At 55.3% G+C, this 17,594-nt stretch overlaps 1 protein-coding gene and 1 long non-coding RNA gene across 3 annotated transcripts; one reads left to right on the top strand and one right to left on the bottom strand.

Moving 5' to 3' along the window:
- The first annotated feature begins 1,755 nt into the window (after window positions 1-1,755).
- On the top strand, window positions 1,756-10,621 carry LOC121818766 (uncharacterized). Of its 2 annotated transcripts, none has more exons than XR_009599438.1 (2): window positions 1,756-2,071; window positions 9,590-10,621. It is a non-coding gene; the product is annotated as an uncharacterized LOC121818766 (long non-coding RNA). The 2 variants fall into 2 exon arrangements; XR_006058872.2 differs by lacking the exon at window positions 1,756-2,071 and adding an exon at window positions 7,635-9,349.
- Window positions 10,622-15,520: 4,899 nt separating this feature from the next.
- On the bottom strand, window positions 15,521-16,576 carry TEX44 (testis expressed 44). Its single transcript, XM_027964867.2, has one exon. It carries the CDS (start codon window positions 16,574-16,576, stop codon window positions 15,521-15,523), a length of 1,056 nt encoding a protein of 351 aa, XP_027820668.2.
- Between the last annotated feature and the right edge of the window lie 1,018 nt (window positions 16,577-17,594).

Here is a 17,594-nt window from a genome sequence, read left to right as displayed (position 1 = left end):
AAGCTTAGTCACTGTATGACTTTGGACAAGTTACTTCCAATAAGGACAGTAAATGCTTGTTTAGTATCTGCTACGTACCAGGCTCGGGCTTCCCTGGTGAATCAGTAGTAAAGAATCCGCTTGCAATGTAGGAGGCTGCCTGCAATGCAGGCAACTCGGGTTCGATCCCTGGGTTGGGAAGATTTCCTGGAGAAGGAAATAGGAACCCACTCCAGTATTCTTGCCGGGACAATCCCATGGACAGAGGAGGCTGGCAGGCTACAGTCCATAGGGTAGTAAGAGCTGGACATGACTTAGTGACTAAACCACCACTACCACCATATGCCAGGCTTTTTACATACATTAAGTTCATTAAAATTCATATACATTCCTTTAACCCAAACACCCAGGAGAGTAGGCACCATTTACCCATTTATAGATAAGAAAACTAAGGGATGATTAAGCAGAGCCTGAAATTCTCAACTTGAGCAGGATCATGGAGATTGAAGGGTTGTGCCTGAATGCTCAGTCGGTAAGTTGTGTCCAGCTCTTTGCGACCTCATGGACTGTAGCCTGCCAGGCTGCTCTGTCCATGGGATTTTTCTAGGCAGGAACACTGGAGTGGGTTGCCATCTCCTTCTCCAGGGGATTTTCCTGATCCAGGGATCGAACCAGTGGTCTCTTGTGACTCCTACATTGGCAAGCGGATTCTTTAGCACTAGCGCCACCTGGGAAGGCCAGAGGGTCAGTGGTGGACTAGATAATTGAGGGCAAGGTAAAAGCAAATAGGATGCTAGCGCTAGCAGATTCGCTAACCTGCTGTCCCCACTGCTAACGCTGGCCAAGGACAGACAGAAACCCTGTGGTGCAGGGCAAGGGGCCTGTCTCAGCTTCTGGAACCTTCCACTAGGTCCACAAGGGCAAGGGCATCTGTGTTAACCTGTGAGCAGGAGGAAGCCCAGGAACCAAGACTTCGTGGTCCTGGGAGGACTAGTGGGTAGAGGGGGCCGAAGTTCAGCCTCTTAGCAGAGAAAAGGGGAAGGGGCTGGACGGAGTGGGCTCGACCAACAGAGACACACCTGGAGAAAGGGCCCTTTCAGAACAGTGGGCTCCTCAAGACTGCTCAGCAGACAAGATAGTGCACCAGGGACGGGAGAAGAGGCTGGCACTCAGAGGGGTCTAGGGACCCTCCTTTCCACTCCCCACAGCCAGGAGGCTCTGGGTCTCTGCGGATCTAGGGGTCCCTTACCCTGCATCCTTCTCCCGCCCCCATCTCCAGATTTTTAGCCCTCGGAGGGTGCCTCCTCTCGGGCTGTGGGGAGGGGACCTGTCAGAAAGTCTCCAAACTCTCACAGAGCCACATACCCTCTTAATTCAGAAACCCTTCCTCTGCCCAGTCGCCCCTTCATCCCTGTACCCCAGCCTGCAGGCCACCCTGGAGTCTGGCTTCTCAGCAGGGCTTAGCAAAAAACAGTGTTTCTTACACTTTTCCCGCCAACATGGCGGGGTAATAGCCGGGAGGCACCGCCGGTTCGCAGACACAAAATGAAGGCGGCTCAGTGCAGAACCAGGCTGCAGACAGTCCCCAGGGGGCACATGGAAACCGCGTGCCTGTCCTCACTCCCTCGAACACCAGCCCCCCGCCCCCGCATCTCCCATCTCCCAGTTTCCGCCTGCCTGTTTCCCCTTCCTTGAGGGAGTGGGACAGAGGAGTCCCCCAGGCTTTGGCGCTTGCTGCCCGCGAGCGTGCCCATTTTCCCGCGGAAGTGGGCGCATTTCTGCTCGCGAGCTGTTGGCGCGCGCCGGGCACACACGGCGATCTCTCGCTGTGATGGGGTCGTTGGCGCGCGCCCGGGTGCCCCTCGGGCCGCCTGCCCCTGGGGAGAAATGTGAGCCCCCAACACAAGCTGGAGGCTCTGCAGACACTGCACTGGCCCGACCCTCCCCCCACAAGGTGCAGCCCGGGAGGGACTCGGGACGCCAAGAGCGCGTAACGAAATGCAGGAGCGCTCAGGCCGGTGACAGTCAACTTGGCGCACAAATACGGGCTCAGGGGCCGCGCCTCGGCGGCGGGGACGGAACGGACGGCGCGGTGCGTCTGGGATCGCAGGGTCCTGCGGGGGCCGCCGCTCGGCCGGGGGCGGGGAGGCGGCTCTTCATGCTACAGTTGAGCCTTGGAAAAACCCCGGCGCGCGGGGGAGAGACGGGCCAGCTCGCAGGCACGGCCGCGGATGGCGGGAACAAAGACGGCCCGGGGCCGGATGCAGTCATGGAAAAACCCATCGGTGCGCCGGGGCAGGGGCGACAGGGGAGGGGCGGCGCGCGCCAGACCGCCCCGCCACGCTCGCCGGCCCGCCCGGGCGGGGCTGCTCTCGGATCCCGCCCCGGGAGCGCTCCTCGCGGGCAGAGGGGGAGACCCGGGAAAACAGAGAATGCCGGGCGGGAAGGGGCGGCCTGGGAACCGAGAACCAGAATTACCCTGGCTCCGGGGGCGGCGCGCATCCTGGCTCCTCCAGCATACCCTCGTGCTCTCAGCCGGGGCGGGAGGGTGGCCGGCCTGGTGCGCGCCCGGTACACGCGGACTGTACACGGCCACCGGGCAGCTGCGGCAGCGGTGGTGGCCGGCCCCTAGGGGGCGCGCACAGACACCTCCCCCCCACCCCCAGGCCAGGGCGCGGACGCGTGTGCGGCGGCTCACACGCCTCTGTACACACATGATCATATACACGCACGTGCTCCCTGACACGCGAGCTGACCCCAGCTCCCAGGACAGAGGGAAGGAAAGCGTCCTACCGGGCGGGACGGATTAGATGCTCCTTTGGCGGCCCCCAGGGCCGGTGACAGACCCTCAGGAGCTAGAGGGGAGGACCGAATCTGACGCCGAGGTTAGGGTCCCCCCTTCCCCCTACTTTACAAGTGTGTGCCAGGATCCCATCTCAGGGCTAGAGTTTCCCTCCCATTCAGGATGCTGCCTGCCTGTCCTGGTCTTAGGAACCCGCCTGGAGACGGGGAGGCATAAAGACTTTTTTTTCTCTTTAGAAAAGGAAAGTGTTGGCTGGAGTCGGGCTCAGTGACTTCTGAGGCCTTTCCAGTTAACGACTTATTATGAAGGAGGAACTGGACCCAGAGACCATAAAAGGAGTTGGTGGGAGCGGAGGAATAAAAACCTTGTTGCCTGATTTGGCCCCAGCCACAGGCTCAAACGTCCCCTTGTTTGTGCTTCTGCCTGCAGTGGGGCGCCAGGGTGCAAACGTGAACCCATAGGGATCCCTGGGTGGGGAGGGGACGTGGAAGAGGACATAATTCTGGGGGGCCCAGAGCCAGATTCTGGAGAAGAGACTTCAGGTGCTGCCTGAGTGGGGAGGCTGCTAGGTTGGAGTGGCAGGTTGGGGTTCTTGAAGCCGGGAGGGCAGGGAGCCCACCACCTCAAAAAATTCAGGAACAGGGCTGTCTTTCTGAGGTCTGGCTGTTGGAATTGTGGGAATACAGTTGTGCTGGGAGTTCCAGCCACCTCCCAGAATACAGAATACAGGCACACCAGCGACAGGACAGAGTCAGAGGAGCTGGCAGCCACTTGTGGTCTCCTTGGGAACTGAGGTTGGAATCAAATGACCCAGACCCGGCCTCTCCCTAACTTCCTGGTTTGGGGGATCTGATCCGACATCTCTGGACCTCAGATTCCTCATCTGTAAAGTGGGAACAAGAGCTCCTCCGTAGGCTCCCTCCATCCTGCCTGCCTTCCTTTTCCACTTCTCAAAGCCCCTGGAGCTTGCTCACCAGGACTCCTTCCAAGGCCTAATTTCCTGCGAGCAGGTGGGGTCCAGTGGGACGTAGGCTGGGGAGCAGCGCCCCCTCGTGGTAAATATCGGGAGGGCTCGGTTATTCCAGGAGAACTCACGCGGGCTACCCTGCTTTTGGTGCCTGATGGGGGCTCTTGCAATTTAGAGCTTCCATGGGCTGATCCTGGGGCTCCACTCAGGGAGGCTTTTCCATCTTGCTTCAGCTACCCCGTTGAGCAACCAGAGAGAATTCTGCTTCCCCGCAGCAGCCTCTGGTCTGCCTTCTCACAGCCCTGCTTCTCCATTTTTAACAGGCTCCTCTCACTTCTGTCCCGGAGGAATCCATTTGGCATTTACACTGTGCTTTACAGCTTACATAGCACTTTGACACACATTACTCGTCCCTGAGGTGTGCTGTTTCTGGGTGGTGACGGCCCTAGATGGATAGAGGATCCTGGTTTGGGGCGTGGCTCCAGCACCAGAGGGCTGGTTTGGATCCTGCCTCCTCCATCCAGCTGTGTAACCAGGGCGACGCTCAAAACATTGAATAACCAGTAGGACAGGCAGCGACCAATCAGAACAGATCCTGCCCTAAACATCAGGTACAGCCAAATGTGTGTACCTGCTGAAGATTCTGGAACAATCTCACCCTCACCTCAGTTTCTCTATCTTCTGTAAGGACACAGTGATCCCACTTTATAAGACTATTGTGAACACTGAATTAGTTACTGGATATAAAAGGTGGAGAAACCAGTGTCTGGGACATAGAAAATACCCACTAAGAGCTTTATTACTGGTCCCTTCTCTTCTCAAGACTCTGTGACTCAGGGTGAGCAGCACTCTTAGGGGATAACACCTCCCCTCCCTGCAGTGAGCCCTCTATATACATCTGGGCTTGCCCCTTGGCTCACTTCCCACTTACCACACTTCCTCTAGTTATCCTACTCACCAGAAGTGCTTCTCAAGCTTTCCCACCTATCCAAATTTCTGCGAGACCTTATTAAACTGCAGATTCTGACTGAGGAGTTCTGTGTGGTGCCTGGGATTCTATATTTCCTACAAGTTCCCAAGTGGTGCTGATGCTGGTCTGAGAAGCAAGGCTCCCAGAGATCACTGCAGAAACAGAAGTGTCAGTAGACTGTGAGCCATAAATGTTCATTGAGTATTTACTCGGTGCAAGGCTTCCCTGGTGGCTCAGAATGTAAAGAGTCCAACTGCAGTGCAGGAGACCTGGGTTCGATCCCTGGGTAGGGAAGATCCACTGGGTCAGGGAGAAGGGCAACCCACTCCAGTATTCTTGCCTGAAGAACTCCATGGACAGAGGAGCCCGGCAGGCTACAGTCCATGGGGTCTCAAAGAGTTGGACACGACTGAGCGACTAACACACAGTCAGTGCAAGGCTGTGCAGGGATCCAAACAGTCCAAGGGCTGGGTTCCAGCCTCAAGTGGCAGATTAGTTATCTCGCACAAATGGAGGTTAAAACCTAGCAACTGGGCCAAAGGGCTAACATGTGCCAAAGGGGATGCTTGTGGTGAATCCATTCTCCTCCCGGTAGCCAGAGTGACGCTTTAAACAAGTGATGCTCTGGGCTTTGGCCAAGATATTTTACTTTCTTCAGTTGAGGTGATCCCCAGAGAGGGCTGACAGCTGAGGATCCTTCTGTCTGAAGCCTGTACTCCCAGCTCTGGGGTTCCCTAAGTCCTTCAGGCCTACAGGTGACCTGGATGGTGCAGCACAGCGCCCACGTGGGGGTACTCACCCTGGCAGGAGGGCAGGAATCAGAGAGCCTGGTGGAGGGGGCGGGCTATGCAGGGAGTCCAGCAGAGGGGTTTGCCAGCCCTGATCCCAGGGTAGAGATGAACCAGATGGGCTGAGGCAGAAGTTCTCTCCCTTGGTTCCCTGAAGACAGAGTGGGATGAATCATGGGTGGGATGTAGACCATAGGCACAACCTCGACTTTTGTTCCTCTGTGTTGGTGTAGTGTTAATCAGTGTCAACTTATCATCCATCAGCTGCTACACTTCACATTTCACCATCTTAGGTAGATGACCCTCATATTTTTCCAAAAGCAAGTTTTGTTCAGCTCGAAATAGGGAATCAGACAATCAGTATTTGCAGGAATGAGCATTTCTGAAAGTGTTCCGTGGTTTGGGTCCTTTGCTAAGAAAGTACCAGGTCTACCCCTCTGCCCCCACATGTGATATCTTGTGAGCCTCTTTGAGGCCGCCCTAGATGTCCACATTGTGTTGATTGGATGGTGTGTACGGTGGTCCAGGAAGCAGCCAGGAACAGCATGGGGAGAGGCCAGCAGAGGGACCTGAGAGAAGCAAGAGGCGGGCTGTGCCCAGGAAGGAGCCTTGCTTGGTGTCGGGGACGCAGCAGCTGGGTTGGCCTCATGAGCCTGTACCCTGTGCAGTCCCATGGGGTTCCGGGCTTGGCTTAATGCTTTGCCGTCCCTGTCTTGAGGTCCTTTTTAAATTTCATTTTTGTTTTCTTTTTTGTTTTTGTTGTTGTCTTGACATTCTCAATACTTTTTGAAGAAGGGGTCTTGTATTTTTGCTTCACTTGGGCCCCATACATTATGTAACTGGTTCTGCTTGCCAGCTCTGGTTCCTGGGCCCAGAGCCCGTTCTGCAGGGCCCATCTGGGAGAACACAGGTTGGCGGGGGGGATCCTTGAACAGGTCTTTGTGTGAATCTGGGATCATGGAGGAGGAGAGGATGAAGGCTGCAGGCTTTGCTCAATTGAGAACCAGGCCCAGGAAGCCAGCCCCTGAGGCTGGTCTTTCAGAGATGCCAGGTGCCTCCCGTCTTCCAAGCCCCCATCAGTGAGACTAAGAGACAGGAAGGGCCCACAGGGATGGAGTAGAGGCCTCGCTTGGCTGGGACCGGCAGAGCGCCCCCTGGCTCCTGGGTCAACAATTGGCCAGGATGTGGGCGCTGGGCTCATTCTCTCCGGCCTGGGTTCAGATATGTGTCCCAGAGTCCAGCCTGGTCTGGCTCACTGGACGGCTCCCTGGAGACAGACTGTGAGAGGCTTGGGTGTTACTCTGTTTTGACAGGTGGCATACGGAGGAAGGAGCCTGAGAGGCCTGGACAGACTGTGTCACTTAAGTCCTGAGACACAGTTAGGGGCTGGGTCCTGAGGGGACCCACTCCCCACTCCCTTCCCCACCTCGCATCCCCACCTTCCTGGGCCTGGGCCAGCTCACAGGCCCAAATTTAGGTCACGGCTTTGTCTTTGCACACCTGATGCTCTTTCTGCTCCAGTGGTGTCTTGTCCCTCCCCTTCTTCCACTTCAGGTTGAAACAATATCCTCTCCCAGGGGAACATCTGCAGTCCCATGGGAAGCGCGTGCAGCGCGCCCACTGTCTGCCAATGAGGGTGACAGTGAGCCTGGGCTGCTCCAAACAGGAGTGCGTCACTTCAAGGAGTTCACCCAGCCGAGCATTTATAAGTAGGCCAAAGCCTGGCGGTCCCAGGGGCCCCCGAGTGGGGAGAAAACCTGGGCGACAGGGAGCAGAGTGGGGGGCGTCCTGCTTTGGGCGCAGACCCCGCCCCGCCTGGGTCGCCGGTCTCCAAGAGCTGAAAAGGGCCTCTGTGTTCCGTCTCCTGCCTGCCCGCGGGCCAGGAGCGCATTACCGCAGCTGCGCCAGACCCCGGAGGCTCCGCAGACCCTCGGGGGACAGACGCAAATAGTTCCCGGCCCAGCTGCCCAGCCAGTTACCTTGGGAACCAAACTCAATCGCCTGACGTCACTGGGCCGTTGCGTAGCAACCGGCAAAGACTCACCCTGCAGCCCTCCCCGCCTCCGCGGTGAGGTAGCCGTCGCCATGGAGACGGCGGGACTGGGCAGGGCGCTGCCCGGCCGCCCTGTCCTCCTCGCCCCTCGCCCGCCTGGTCGCGCCCTCCGCTCCTCCCTGCGACGGAAGGGGACCAGCCCCAGCGGAGAAAATGGCGCCTCCTGGCCTCAGGGCGGCTGGCAAGGGCCCCGTGGTGGCCTAAAGTACGTCCAGCCGCCAACTGGGATCTCTTTCCCAGAGAGGCCTTTGTTCACCGTCACCCCCCTGCCTGCCCCCTTTTCGGTCCCCAGCCTGGGTTCCTGCTCTGGAGACAAGGACCAGGCGGCAGCACGGGACATTTCTCCCCACCCCCATTGCCCAGGACATCTCAGCAGTGTTTGGCTACCTGCCTTGTGGGAGGAAACCCTGGGCCCTGCTCACGCCACTCTGCTCCCATCCTTGGTTCCCTCCTCCACCTTCCCCTGGTGCCTTCCCCTGACGTCTGTGCTGTGACATTCACCTCCATGCCTGCCTGCCGGTGCTGGGTGCGGTTTGGCCAGGTCACCCCCGGGTGGGGGGCAGTGGGGAGGGTAGAGCCTACCTGACTGCTTTCCAGAGTTTCTGTTGTGGGTGTTGTTCCGCGGTTGCCCCATCTCCATTTCACACCATAGCAGATTATACAATGCCGAATTCCCAAGCCCAGAACCTTTCAGGGACCAGCAGCTATCTGCCACTCTGCCCTGCCTCCCTCCTGCCTTGACTAAACCGTCTTTGGCCAGGAATAATCCTAACCACCTCCTCTTGCTACAGCACCTTGATTTCTTGTTCAAGTTCAGAGCGGTGGAGGCCTACTGTGGCAGGCGTTTTTCTTCATCAAAAACTGCATTTTGACAAGCACTTAATATTCCCTGGTGGCTCAAACGGTAAAGAATCTGCCTGCAATGCAGGAGACACAGGTTCAATCCCTGGGTTGGGAAAATCCTCTGGAGAAGGGAATGGCTACCCACTCCAGTATTCTTGTCTGGAGAATCCCGTGGACAGAGGAGCCTGGCAGGTGGCAGTCCATAGGGTCTCAGAGCTGGACACGACTGAGCAACTAAAACACACTCAATAATATACAGGCGGTCAGAAACAAAGTCAGGTGTTTTAGGCGAATCCTATTTTCTCATGGATATTTAAAATTTAGAGATCCAAAGGAAGAATTTTCAATCCATGGAATTGCAAGGAGAACACTTCAGAATGCCTCAGCTCTTTCCAAACACATGGTTCAGAGACAGTCTGACTGTGGGCAGAGGATTCACAGACAAACTCTAGTGTCGTGGTGGGCATCTTCAGGGCTCAGAGCTGAGGGCTGTACTCTGTGTGGCTTTGTGCGGACATCTGACCTCATCTGGAGCCTCAGACTGGTTTTGTGGGAAAAGTGACTTTTATCTGCGGGGGAACCTTCAGATGTGAGTGGAAAGGGAGGTCAGGGCTGTGCCACCTGCAGTGGGGAACCCCAGGCAGCCAGAAAAGGACAGTTTGCCTGGCTCCCGCTTTTCGTCTCTGGGAGGGAGGGGCATGGCTCAGGATGTCCAGAGCTGCCTGCTCAGAGAGGCACCAGGTCTGACCTTACCACCATGTGATCCAGGCTGGGCCAACCAGAGTCCTTCCCCTTGGAATTTATCAGACTGGAGCAGGAAACAGACCTTTCCTCTTGGTCATGGAAGTGCAAGGCTGTGGACCTGGAGCCTCCAGGAGCCTCGTTCTCCGACAAGCAGAAGCTTGGAGAAGAGTTGCCATGGGAGGTAGAGGACACAGCTAAGGAGGTATCTGACGGCTTTGTGACCCGACAGCAGGCATCTCGAAAGTCAGTTCCTTCTCAGCCCTTTTCTGCCCAGCTTGTCAAATCTGTGGGTTTTGTCACTTCCAATGAAGAGACTCCTGACCAGTATATAGACAATGCAGAAAGCCCCAAGGAAGGAAGAAAACTAACATTTGTCACAGACCTACTGTTAAATGCTGTTCTTTTTCTAATGCATTCTTCTTTTTTAAATTTTTTTTTGAAGGATAATTGGTTTACAGAATGAACTGTGGTGTTGGAGAAGACTCTTGAGAATCCCTTGGACTACAAGGAGGTCCAACTAGTCCATCCTAAAGGAGATCAGTCCTGGGTGTTCTTTGGAAGGACTGATGCTAAAGCTGAAACTCCAGTACTTTGGCCACCTCATTCGAAGAGCTGACTTATTGGAAAAGACCCTGATGCTGGGAGGGATTGGGGGCAGGAGGAGAAGGGGATGACCGAGGATGAGATGGCTGGATGGCATCACCGACTTGATGGACATGAGTTTGAGTGAACTCCGGGAGTTGGTGATGGACAGAGTCCTGGCGTGCTGCGATTCATGGGGTCGCAAAGAGTGGGACACGACTGAGCGACTGAACTGCACTGAAAGCATTCTCGATCACAGGCATTTTAGAGGTGAAGAAATGGAGGCGTGGCCCTCACTGAGCACTGCAGTGGCCGTGAGGACTCCGCAGGGAGGGCCAGTGCAGCATCTGTGGTTCCTGCCCACCCAGAGACCCACCGGCCAAGCCCTCCTCTTGAGGCCACAGCATTCCTCTGCCATCTCCCAGGACTTGTCAGTTTCCTGCCCTTAGCCACGCCCTGGCCGGGCTCAGAGATTAGGGTGTTGTGTCCTTTCTGTGGCTTTTGCTGCTGCTGCTGCTGCTGTCGCTTTAGTCGTGTCCGACTCTGTGCAGCCCCATAGAGGGCAGCCCACCAGGCTCCTATGCCCATGGGATTTTCCAGGCAAGAGCACTGGAGTGGGTTGCCATTGCCTTCTCCCTCTATGGCTCTTAGCCCAGCCTAAATGTTTCTTTAATCAAAACCTCTGCTTACCGGTCAATCTCTCAGAGGCAGAACACACACCCGAAAAGACTGCTGTTGATCTAGAGAAATGCTGGTAGCTGTCAGGTGTTAACCCTAATATGTAAACAAGAAGCTAGAGAGACACCGGCTTTGTTGGGATGAATTTATAACTTTGTTGTGTCTCAATTCTCAACACCAGAGTACCCTCCATACAGCTGCCCTGTTGTTCTGACGATGGCTCATTCTTTTTCCGTTTATATACCACCTTCTGTCCCTACCAACTGCCCCTCCCCAATAGTTCAATAGTTGTTCAAGGAATTCCCTGGCGGCCCAGTTGTTAGCACTTGGCACTTTCACTGCCAGAGCCCAGGGTTTGATCCCTCGTTGAGGAACTAAGATCCTGTAAGCTGATTGGCGCAGCCAAAAAAAAAAAGTTTAGTATTTATCCATCCAACACAGTGGCCCATGTGCCTGTGACAGGCTGGATCACCCCCATTTGCTGAGTGCTCCTGTTTCATGAATTGCTTCCTCTTGGCCTGTGAAATGGGGCCTTTCTCCAAGTCCCTGACTCTGGGCCTTGCCTTGCTCACTCCAGCCGGAGTTGGGGTGCACCCATGAGCCCCTGTGTTGGATTCCTCATTCCTGAGTGCACTGCCCTGACCTTGCAGGTACAGTAGCACCTGGATGCCTGGGGGGTCCCACCTGCAGAGATGATGTGTTGCCAGGTGTATTTGCCAACACCACAGTTAATCCCACTACAAAGGGAAAGGCCAAGAGCAGGCAGGGAAATTCCGTCCTTAGCCCACAGCTCCATAGCACGCTTCTGTCCTAATAAACACAATGATTGTTAACACATTGCACTCAACAGTGTGCCAGGCACATTTCCAAGCCCTTGCTTCATTTATTCCTCACAACAGCCTGATGGGGCAGGTGTATCATCATTTTACAGATGAGGAGACTGGCACATGGGGGATAAAAGGAATGTAGCTAGGAGAACTCAGGGTAGCCTGACCCCCAAAGTGAAAGTGAAAATGAAGTCGCTCGGTCTCATCCAACTCTTTGCGACTCCATGGACTGTAGCCTACCACACTCCTGTGTCCATGGGATTTTCCGGGCAAGAGTACTGGAGTGGGTTGCCATTTCCTTCTTCAGAGGATCTTCCCAACTCAGGGATTGAACCCGGGTCTCCCGCATTGTAGGCAAAGCATGCACTATATAACTAGGGTGGCTTTCTTTTCTTTTTTTTAACTTCATGGGTGTGGAAGCTTTTATTTTTTTAAATTATTTGCTTATAAATAATAATTTTTATAACGTTTATTTATTTTGGTTGTGTTAGGTCTTCGCTGCTGCCCAGGCTTCTCTCTGGTTGTGGTGAGTGGGTGCCGCTCTAGCTGCAGTGTGCGGGCTTCTCTTGTTGTGGAGCACAGGCTCTGGGGCTCGCAGCCTTCAGGAGCTGCAGCTCTCAGGCACTAGAGCACGGGCTCAGTAGTTGTGGTGCCCAGGCTTTAGTTGCCTGAGGCATGTGGAATCTTCTTGGACTAGGGATCAAACCCATGTCCCTTGCATTGCAAGGCAGATTCTTATCCACTTTAACCCCAGGAGAGTCTGAAACTCTGCTGGCTTTAACACACAAAATGGTGTTGGTCCAGCAGCCCTTGCTGTGAGGAACCGCCATTTCTGGACTGACCCTGCCCCAGAGGTGGACTTGAGGCCCACGCCAGGCAAAGAGCTACTTCATTTCCCGTGGCCTCCGTAATTGGCTCAGCAGAGCATCGGAGCCGTGTCTTCCCCTGGGATTCTCCTGCCAGATCTAGGGGGAACAAGAGCCTCTCTTTCCAGGAAGGTGTCAGAGCACCGGAGAATGGAGCCAGCACAGGAGGGACCAAGCTGGAAAGACAGAGCCCTGAGGACACGGCTGAGGCCTGGGTGCAAACACTCTGGCACTTGGCAAATGTGCTCGTCGGCTAATCCTTGCCCCTAACCTGGGTTGCACTAGGCTTCCATCTCTCGTTCGCCTTTGCAGCCTCAGGATCTGGCAGTGCCTGGCCTAAAGCGGCGCTTTGTTCTTGTTTAGTTGGTAAGTTGGGTCCGATGCTGTGACCCCATGGACTATAGCCTCATGGACAGGCTCCTCTGTCCATGAGATTTCCCAGGCAAGAATACTGGAGTGGGTTGCCATTTCCTTCTCCAGGGGATCTTCCCAGCTCAGGGATCAAACCTGAATTTTCTGCATTGGCAGGTGGATTCTCTACCACTGAACCTCCTGGGGAGCAGAGTGGCACTTGCGTGCGTGTGTGATAAGTCACTTCAGTTGTGTCTGACTCTGTGAGACTCTGTGGGCTGCAGCCTGCTAGACTTCTCTGTCCATGGAATTCTCAAAGCAAGAATACTAGAGTAGGTCACCGTGCCCTCCTCCAGGGGATCTTCCGGACCCAGGGATCAAACTTGCATCTCTTAGGCCTACCTGCATTGGCAGGCAGGTTCTTACCACTAGCACCACCTGGGAAGCCCAATAGTGGCCCTTACACTGCTTTAAAAATATTTGTTGAAAGCATTTGGGGTCCACCTGGCAGTTCTGTCTTCTCTGCTCTGGACTCTGGACAGGTCGAGCTGCTAGGCCACCCTCCCCTCCAAGCACCCACCATGCCTGCCTCTACTTTTGTCATCCTTGCCTCTGCCGGGGACACATCCTTCTCTTTCAGCCTGCCTCAAAGGGCCCCTGATCCTGGGATCTGAACTGACAACCTCCCTCCTCTGGATTCCTTGCTTTCACTCCATAGGGGTAGCTCACCTACAGAAAGCAGCAGCTCCTTGAGGGAAGGGGTAGACATACCTGGTTTTATGCCCTTGGGGCCTGGCATCAGACTTATTCACAGGAAGCATCTGCTGGGGAGGGATGGTAAGTGCATGCCTCTGGGGGTCAGGCCAGTGACGTCAGTGCTGATGTAGGGCAGGCGGTTCCCTCTAAAGTGGGCAGCTTGGCTGCAGGTTGCCCAGAATAAAGAAGGCCCCTAGGTTTCTCAAGAGAAGCAGAAGTCCATTAATAAGTATTTATTTATTTGGCTGCACCAGGTTTTAGCCATGGCACGCAGGATCTTCAATCTTTCGTGCAGTATGCAAACTCTTAGTTGTGGCATGTGGGGTCCAGTTCCCTGACTGGGGATTGAACCTGGGCCCCCTACATGGGGGGTGTGGATGCTCAGCCACTGGGCCACCAGGGAAGTCCTCAGAGATCCATGCTTTTATTTAAAATCTCTTGGCTTGGACTTCCCTAGTGGGGCAGTGGATAAGAAATCCACCTGCCAATGCAGGGGACTTGGGTTCAATTCCTGGTCTTGGAAGATTCCGTATGCCTCAGGACAACTAAGCCTGAGCACCACAATCACTGAGCCCGTGCTCTAGAGCCCTCAAGTCACATCTACTGAATCTGTGCAACACGACTGCTGAAGCCCGTGCACCGTAGAGCCAGTGCTTCGCAACAATAGAAGCCGCTGCAATGAGAAACCTTCCCACCACAATGACGAGTAGCCCCGCTTGCCACAACTAGAGAAAACCCACGCGAAGGAACGAAGACCAGTGCAGCGGAAAATGAAAAGAAAGAAAGAACCACTGTGAAGGGCAAACAATCCATCAGTGGGCTGGTTCCCGCCAAGGTCGTCTCCAGTTTGGAGACTCTGCTGAGAATGAAGGATGGGTGAACGCAGGACGCCATGGCCAGGGCTGTAGAGAAGGTGTGTGGGTTGTGACCCATGTAAGGCGCCCAGCCAAGGGCGAGAGTCAGGGCTGATGTCCAGCCAGATCACTCACCAAGTCACGTGGCCAGGTTGGCACTGTATCCAGCCAGAGGGTGGAATGGTGGCCTTCCAAAGCAGGTATCTCCCTTGTCAAGGTGGATGGATCACAGACAAGGCTCAAAACCACGTCAAGAGACTCGGGTCTAAGGTTACCAACTTATCCTGGTTTGCCTGGGATTTTCTTGGTTTTAAATCTGAAAGTCTCACATCCCAGGAACCCCAGGCAAAGCAGGGTGGTTGGCCACCCTACCAGGATCCCTCTTCCCACTGTGTCCACCGTCTGCTGGAGGATGGTAATCGTGGCAGCTGACACGTGTGAACTCATTAAGTGCCAGACATCATGTGTAAGGACCTGCGTTGTTCTCCTCACGTCTTAGAATATCTTCATGATATGGGTTTGCTGTTGGTTCTATGGAGGAGAATTGGAGGTTTAGGAGGGTGAAGGGATTGGCCCATGGCCAGTAAGGGTGCTGGGATTTGGACCCACATTGGTCTTGCTCTGCATTCTCAATCCCACTACCAGAGAGCCCGGCAAGCTGGCCTGAGCCTGCTAAGCCAGGAAGCCCCAGAGAAGGGCCAGGTCTTGCTTCCTCAGAAGCGCACTTACCTGGTTAGAGGTCCAGACCAGATCAATTTTTGCAGTGGTAAAGAATCCGCCTGCCAGTGCACGAGACCCAGGAGATGCGGGTGCCATCCCTGGGTTGGGAAGAACCCCTGGAGGAGGAAATGGCAACCCACCCCAGTATTCTCGCCTGGAAAATTCCATGGGCAGAGGAGCCTGGTGGGCTACAGTCCATGGGGTTGCAAAGAGTCAGACACGACTGAGTGACAGCACCCACAGCTCCCCACACCTGGCCTCCCTGGCCTGCCCAGGCCCTTCTCTTTCTCTTTTTTTAATTTTAATTTTTAAAATTGTATTGTCCATGCCATGTGGCATGCAGGATCTTAGTTCCCATGCTGGGGATTGAACCTGTGCCCCCTGCACTGGAAGGCTCAGAGTCTTAGCCACTGGACCACTCGGGAAAGTCCCAAGGCAGGTCTCTTTCTGCACTTTGGCTCCCAGCTCCTGAGTGGGACAAGCTAAGAAGCCCTCAGGGGGGGCACCTTTCCATTTCCAGAACACCCTAGCTCCCTCCTGTCCCTCCACCCTGAGCCCACTGCACAGACAAGGGAGGAGGCCGGCGCTTGGAAAATAAACGCTTGCCAGTGATTTATTGCCCAGTCTGGGGAGAGCTGTCCAGAGCAGGAGTGGGCGAGAAAGGGGGGGCAGGAGTGTCCCCCGGGTCTCGGGAAGCTGCCGAACATGGGGTCCAGTCCCAGTAGGGGGTGGCGTGGGCCTAGTGTGGGGTAAGATGGTTGGTCAGGTAGCACATGGCCGAACGGATGCCCTCGACAGTCCTCCGCTCCACTGATTCCAGCACGTGGGTGATGGAGTGCAGGGCCGCTCTGGTCCTCACCACTAACCTGGAGGACAGGGCAGAGCTGGCTCTCCCCAGGATGCTGGAGACAGAGCGCAGGCTGGGCCCTGGGGTGTGCAGCAGGTCTGACACGGAGCCACGGCCGGTGGCCAGGAAGCCTGTGGCTAGGCCCATGGTAGCATCGGACCACACCAGGATGTCTGCCAGGGAGCTGATGGACCCCTCGCCCCCGCCCAGCAAGCTGGTCATGGAGCGCATGTAGCTGTTCTCTTCGTCAGCCGTGGAGTCCAGGGGACCTGTCCCCAGGGCCAGCTCTCCAGGGCCCGGCGAGGCAGCGGTTGATGGCGAAGCATCAGGGTCAGGGTTCAAGGCTTCAGGACCCTCCAGCTTCTCCTCAACAGCTTCAGGGGTGTCAGCAGTCCCAGGGTCAAGCTGGTCCTTGGGGTCTGTGGTGCTCACGATGGGCTGAGCCTCCACATTTTGGGGGGACTGTGCCTCGGCACTTGGGGTGGCTGTTGCTGGCTCCTGCTCTCTGTCTGGGGTGGCCACTGCTTGTGGTTTCACTTCCTCAACCAGGGAGTTAACTTGGAAAATCTGAGGATTCTGAGTTCTGCTGGAATCTTGCAGCAGCCCTTTCTGCACTAGATTCTGGAAGCCCAGGGAATTTTTCAGGGCACCTGGGGCCGGGTCAGCAGGCAGGGCTGTGGCCTCCCTGGGCTCCTGGGCCTGCCCCTCGGCAGCTTCATGCCTATCTGCATCCCCAGACTCTGACGTGGTCCTCGAGGTGGCTGGCTCAGTGGAGACCTGAACTACATCCTGCTGTTCAGCTGATGTTATAGCATCAAGAGACGCTGGGTCATCTGTGAGGAGGGGGACCTGACTTTGGGACCCCACTGCTGGGAGGTCTGTAGACCTGCTGTCCCCATGCGGAGGGGCACTGGTGGCTCCGGCCTCTTCCGAGGGCACGGTGGTCATCTAGGCCCTTTGTTACTTGTGCTGGTTGAGAGAGTGGCCGTGGCCCTGCTGGGCTGAGCTCCCCAGAGGGTGAGGTCACAGGGGACTGTCGAAGCTGGCGATGTCACAGGTACTTGCAGAGCAAGGGGCCTGTGCCTCTGGAGTGGCTGCCCTAGTGGGCTGAGTCTGTGGGGCTGTTTGTAGCCATATTTTCAGATGTCTAAGGAGACGCAGGCAAGTGTCTTGGAAAAGCAGGGAGGTTGTATACAGGGCAGGTGCACACCAGGAATCGGGATGCTGTGGCTCTCGTGAAAGGATGGGATGCAGAGGTTGATTTGTAATAAATGTTATAAGGGACTATTCCCAGCACCTCTCTGTCCACACTGGTGACTCACTTGGCCAGTCCTTCTGCAGAGACTCAGTTTCACAGCAGTGGTGAGTAGGAACAAGGGAAGGGGAGGGGCTTGGGCAGCTCCCAGCCCTGACTGTCTTGGTTGTGGGGAGCTATAGACTTAAGGTTATGTCTCACCACAAAGTTTGTATGGTTGAAAGCTATAGTACTTGGAGGTGGAGACTTGGGGAAGTGATTGGGTCATGAGGGTGGAGGCCTCATGAATGGGATTAGTGCCCTTATAAAGGGGACCACACAGACTCCCTGGCCCCCTTCTCCATTTGAAATGCAGCTAGAAAACAGCTATCTATAAACCAGGAAGCAGGCTTCACTGGACACTGAATCTGCAGCCCAAATGTGCTAATACAGGGGTTAACCCTGTGATGTGGAATAAATAATCTCCATCTCTCTGCTTAGCTAGGCTGAGAGGGCAGAGAATAACAAACGATCTGTAAACCCTCGAGTGTTCTCTGGAAATGTGTGGATCCAGATAAACCTATTCGAGCTTGTGCTCTTCATTAAGAAGGTGGCTGGAGTGAAGGTTACAGTCTGTTGGGTCTTGCTTCCCCTGGGGTTATCAGTTAATATTTAGTGACTGCTTATCATAGGCAGATATGTGACTTCCCCGGTGGCTCAGATGTAAAGAGT

This window comes from Ovis aries, chromosome 2 (genome assembly GCF_016772045.2).
Source record: "Ovis aries strain OAR_USU_Benz2616 breed Rambouillet chromosome 2, ARS-UI_Ramb_v3.0, whole genome shotgun sequence".
Taxonomy (NCBI): Eukaryota; Metazoa; Chordata; class Mammalia; order Artiodactyla; family Bovidae; genus Ovis; species Ovis aries.
This window is presented reverse-complemented; position numbering and strand designations above follow the sequence as displayed.